The sequence below is a fragment of the Henckelia pumila genome, unplaced genomic scaffold (genome assembly GCF_033568475.1).
Source record: "Henckelia pumila isolate YLH828 unplaced genomic scaffold, ASM3356847v2 CTG_461:::fragment_3, whole genome shotgun sequence".
Taxonomy (NCBI): Eukaryota; Viridiplantae; Streptophyta; class Magnoliopsida; order Lamiales; family Gesneriaceae; genus Henckelia; species Henckelia pumila.
The window spans coordinates 8,841,169-8,846,541 of record NW_027331831.1 but is presented as its reverse complement, the minus strand read 5'-3'; the positions used below and the strand labels follow the sequence as shown (position 1 = coordinate 8,846,541).

General features: G+C 33.3%; 1 protein-coding gene across 1 annotated transcript; it reads right to left on the bottom strand.

Annotated features, from left to right (window-relative positions):
* Window positions 1–1,827, bottom strand: LOC140872245 (probable pectate lyase 5). The gene is made up of 4 exons (XM_073275056.1): window positions 1,668–1,827; window positions 805–1,542; window positions 573–711; window positions 1–491 (listed from the first exon to the last, which is right to left on the bottom strand). Exons 1-4 carry the CDS (start codon window positions 1,781–1,783, stop codon window positions 270–272), a joined length of 1,215 nt encoding a protein of 404 aa, XP_073131157.1. The 5' UTR covers window positions 1,784–1,827; the 3' UTR covers window positions 1–269.
* Window positions 1,828–5,373: the final 3,546 nt, after the last annotated feature.

The following is a 5,373-nucleotide window of genomic DNA, read 5'->3' as shown; positions in this document are numbered from 1 at the left end:
TTGAAATATTTCATCCATAAAGTTCCACGATCAACTCAGCAGTCCTTGTTTACACTTTTGACTCACATTTACATAAAGATATTATATACTTTCTTAAATGATTGTCATTTTGAAGGGGACAGGGCTGAGGTTGTTACAATCGGTAGTTAAGTAACCGAAACTGATACATATCTAAAATTCAATTAATAGGCCAACAAACGTACTCTGGAACCCCATTATGTTTTCAAGGGGGCTTTAATTTAATTTTTCTTCCGGACACAAGCGGCTGGCTAGCACCGTTTGCCTTTCTTGCAGCTGAGTGTGCCGGCTCCGCCGGTCATGGAGCTCACCAGAGACGATGGTCTCGCGCTCAAGCTAGACGCCTTGGCGTAATTAGACGAGGCGCCGGCACCAGATTGAATGAAGAATGCACCATTTAGCATAAGGTCTCCTTCTGATCTCCAATTCCAGTGCTTCCATCTGCTTTCGGGTGCATCCTCGTGCTTGGTCACCTGAAAATGCAAATTCTTTAGGCCGTTTTTAAGACGTGCCGATTCGTGGATTTTCAGGTGAAGGGGGTTATTACTTATTACCTCTTTATTTTCCTCCCTGTCTGGTGCAAGAAATCTGTTGCCTTGGCTGTTTATTGTAGGATCTGCACTGCCACCGATCGCATACATTTCCCAATGTGTGTAGTCATTATTCACCACATGAAAATACCCATGCCTGCATCTGCAAAACGTACATTGCAACACAATCCTAAACTATCGCTATGATCTTTGTAAGAATTAACACAAATCCCATGTTATATATATATATATATACCTCGGCATCCTCTGCACGAGCCCTTCTCCGAAATGGTTGAAGGCAATGGTCACTTGCATGTTCTTATCTTGAGTATAACTATCGCTATGACCCAAAAGCATGACCTTATCATGATGAGTCAAGTAATTATTCGACAACGTGATAGCCGTGGAGCCGTGGATGGCGTCGATCAAGCCGTCGCGGCAATTAGACAACGAGCAATGGTCGACCCAAACATGGCTCCCTCCGAATATCGACACGCCGTCTCCATCAGACACTGTCCTGTACCCATAATGCTCCGGCGAATCCCTCACGTACGCATTCCCCCCTTGCTTGCAATCGTGTATGTTCAATCCATGTATGATGATGTTCGTCACAAACTGTATGGTGATGCAGGGTCCTCCGGATATGTGCACGCTCGCGCCCCTTCCGTCGATGGTCTTGAAAGAGTTCAACATGAGTTCTTGCTTGAGTTTGATCACCATGTCACGTTCGAAAATGATCCACAACGGCTCGTTTCGGATGACGCCGTAGCGTAAGGTTCCCGGTTTCGGGTTCACCGCATCGTCCCCCGAGTCAGTGACCACGTAAATCTGGCCGTCTCTGCCACCGACGGAGTGTTTCCCGAACCCGATCGCGCAGTCCGCGAGACGCTGGCGGTTCTTCTCCCAGTCGGGATCGCACCGCCAGCAGTCGTCTATCGGGTTGCCCGTGCCGCACGAGAGAAATCCAAGGTTCCTTCTTGATATGTTGATTTTCCTGCCAAATGCAGACAAGTTTTAAGAAAATTTTTAACAAAAAAAAGACCGCTGATAGTGTCTGCAAGGGATAGCATCGAACGAATCATAAAATGAGTCGATAAAAATATCTTAAAATCATCATACTCGTTGACTTCTTGGACTACTAGTTCAGGATCTTGAACTGGTGAAGATAATATGAAAGCTGGATTGATCAATAACAAAGGAAATAATAATATAATAAAGAAAAGTGGGATTTTCATGTTTGGTGAAAAATGGGGGGAAATTTGTAAAAAGCCTATGTGTGGTTTGGTTAGAAGTGGTTGCGAGGATTTATATATAGGGTGTGATAATATATAGATTGGAAGAGTTTAATGAAGGGGCATTTGGCCCTACTTTCTCTGCACGATTTGAAATTATGCATCTTTCCATGTGGATATGATAGAGTACATACAAATATAATAAATCGAGTTTATCGATTAAATTCTCGAGCATTCCTTTTTACGAACATAATATAATTTCTGATAACGATGCAACTCAGATGTCTAGTATTTAAAATAATTCGAACAATTTTCGTACCAACAATATTTACATTAATTATTAAATATAAGTTCGAGTATCGAGCGACTGTCGTTTTAGCAAAACTCTCTTGTTCGTTTGTCAAATATTATAGTATGTTATTTTATATGTTTTCGTCGAGTCTGTCCTAGGAGTCTTCAGAAAATAATGTTACTCAACCATGATGATAATTTAAAGAAAATAAGAATTTTTCCCTTTTAAAGCAAGAATTTCGACGTACCTATTTAAAATAATAACGTTTGATAATTATTTTGACTTTTAAAGTACAGATATTTCAAGAACGATGTGTTCTACTTTATTAATAAATTAGTATTTTGTAAATTAAATTACAATTCATCATGTGATTTCGCTGCTCTCCCTGCTCAAAAAGTCGCACAAAAAATCAATTTTGTTCTTCTGCATTTAGAGAACATTTTGAAAATTTCAACTGATTCATTTAAGACATCCATGTGCCGACATTTTTGTAGGTAACTTGTAACATTTTTAAGCATGGGAAATTCATTTGATTCACTCTAGCTGGAGTGGGGTTAAACTTAAATCCTGTGTGATGATACAGGATCCGAATCAGATATTAGGTACATTACTACAACGTTGTAGCTAAAATTTGTATTAATTATCACTATTATTGTATGTATTAATTGTAACTAGGATCAGTTTCAAATTGCTTGGAAAAACTGTATTTTTGGTCTTATTAATTGTCACTATACAAGATTGGTCCAATATGTTATTAAATTTCAGTTTTAGTCCCCTATGTTTTTTAAGTTTTTGAAATTTTAATCATTTTTCACTTGGAGTGCTGATATTGTATTATACAAGTCAGCGTCAAGTCAGAAAAATGATTAAAATTAAAAAAAACAAAATCAAAAATATTGGACTTAAATTGAAATTTGACGAAACGGCGAACCAAAATTGCAACGAGACAAACATATATGACCAAAAAAATAGTAATTCTCGCTTAATAAAATAATCTAAATAGCTTACATGAATCTGATATATGATTTAAAAAGATTTAATCCAGATTAAGGGTGTAAAAAATCGATTAGGAAGAATTTTTGCTCAAAAATAAATTATTGAGTTCGAGTTCAGTTTGAAGTATTATAACTATAAATCTAAAATAAATACTAAAAAAATCAAAATATATTATTATTTTATATTGATAAAATATCAAAAATTGCAAATGACTCGTGAACTATAGAACTAAAGTATTTTGACTAGAGTTCTACTCGAATTCGATTATTTCAAATACGAATCAAATGTTTTTGAGTCGACTCGATTGGTTTCCATCCTTAATCTAAACACACCAGTAATCATTGTCATAACCTCAAACTTTAATCATTTAGTTCGGGTCCTAAATAAGGAAATGTAGGTCCGACACTTATTGAAGGGCAAGGGGAGGAAAAATAAATTCCACATGGTTTTGGGTATGGCTACTGATAAACCTACCCAGTCGATTTATTTATTTAAAGTTAAAGTAAAAATAAAATAATTTAATTTAATTCATGTAGCAATGTATGGTCAATTTGATGACGTGGACTTTTTTATTGGGCCGGGGAGCAATGTGCTACCATGTGGCCAGTTCTCTATTCTCGCGGCCCACCAAATGTTGTCTCATTTCAAGACAAATCTTAGCCACTAATATTATATTCGAATTTAAAGAAATGATATTATGATTTAGTGGCCAATTACATCCAACACACTGTTGGATCTTTGTTATATACCATTTATCGAAAGGTAAAAATTATTTTTGAACGAACTTATTTAAGTATTTTTCTAAACTAGAAATTATGTTTTCAAACTCGTCTTTGGTCTAATTTTTAGATATTTATCAGGAAGATAATGTACAATATAAAGATATTTGTACAGAACTTCAATCAGATGATATATTTATGTTTAGAGTAGGTCTCTCATGAGATAATCTCACAAATTTATTTATATATATATATGTTATACAATTCGATCCAGTCCACAAAAGTAATTATACTTTTAATAAAAAAATAATATTTTTTCATGAATTATATAAAATAAGATATTAATATCACTAAATTGACACATAAATGGTCTCATAGATATCTAATATTAATATTTGTAATGTGCTTCATCCAAAACTATTTACTCGCCGAGTGGTATAAATGGTTGGTTAGATTTTGTAATCATTTTCTAGAGCTTTTGACCTAATTTTTTGATAATGTAATTCTTCAAATTACAATATATATATATATATATATATATATATATATATATACACACACACACACACATATATATACACACACACACCAGGTCGCTCTACTTAACAGAGATAATTATTGTACCGCAACAATCTTTCTCCCAATAATTACAGTAATTATTAGAATAATTGGGAATCGAACAAATTACCTGTTGAACAATTTTGAAAATTATAAATGATTTTGATTGAACTTCAAGACACGTTTTATTCGATATTTTTTAAGAGATGTTTCCCTTATAATATGACTCTCTTAGAATACAAAGGAGAAAATGTTCTGTTATTCAACAAAACAAAACCGAAAAAAGACAGACTTTGAATATGATGATGCAACATATATATAGAAATTAAGAGACGACTCCGAACAGTTGTAACTCTTCATCAAACAACACACATTTTTTGAATTGGCGCGCATCCGTTCACGATCCCCGTAATTTTCGCAGTGATGATCATTATTCGTTATCGGCACTTAATTTTTTGATATTAAATGAATTTATGAAATTATTCTAACATTACCTTGGCTTTGATATCAATTATAGGACCAAACGTTTTTCGCTTTACGAAAAGTTATATATATATATATATATTCTATTACCTATTTAAAAGTGTGAATAAAAGGTCAAAGTTTTATAATTGTGAAATAACAACTTTGTTCTTTTATTTATACTATAAGCAAAACCATATAAAAATATATAGGGTTATGAAAGTAAAAACAACATTTTAGTTAGGGCATAAACGTAAATCGATATTTATATTATATGTAAAATTGATTATTATGATAAGGTTAAAATTGACAAAGTGTGTGCATATTAGATAAGGATTTAGTTTTCAAAAAAATTGAAACACCAAATACTTTATTTTCTATTTTTTTTTTGTAGATAATATGATAAGATCAAAATTGACAAAGTGTGTACATATTAGATAATAAGGATTCAGTTTCAAAAAAAACTGAAATATCAAAATACTTTATTTTCTATTTTTTTGTAGATAAAGTGAATGTATTTTTACACAAATATTTTAAAAAAAATTCAACAAAAATCTTAATTAAAT

What these genes read in the sequence shown, in the direction of transcription:
- LOC140872245 (XM_073275056.1), bottom strand. Translation starts at nt 1,783, where the DNA reads ATGAAAATCCCACTTTTCTTTATTATATTATTATTTCCTTTGTTATTG. An exon ending in GTAGTCCAAGAAGTCAACGA is followed by an intron (nt 1,543 to 1,667) that starts GTATGATGATTT and finishes TGCATTTGGCAG; the next exon opens with GAAAATCAACATATCAAGAA. An exon ending in CTCGTGCAGAGGATGCCGAG is followed by an intron (nt 712 to 804) that starts GTATATATATAT and finishes TACGTTTTGCAG; the next exon opens with ATGCAGGCATGGGTATTTTC.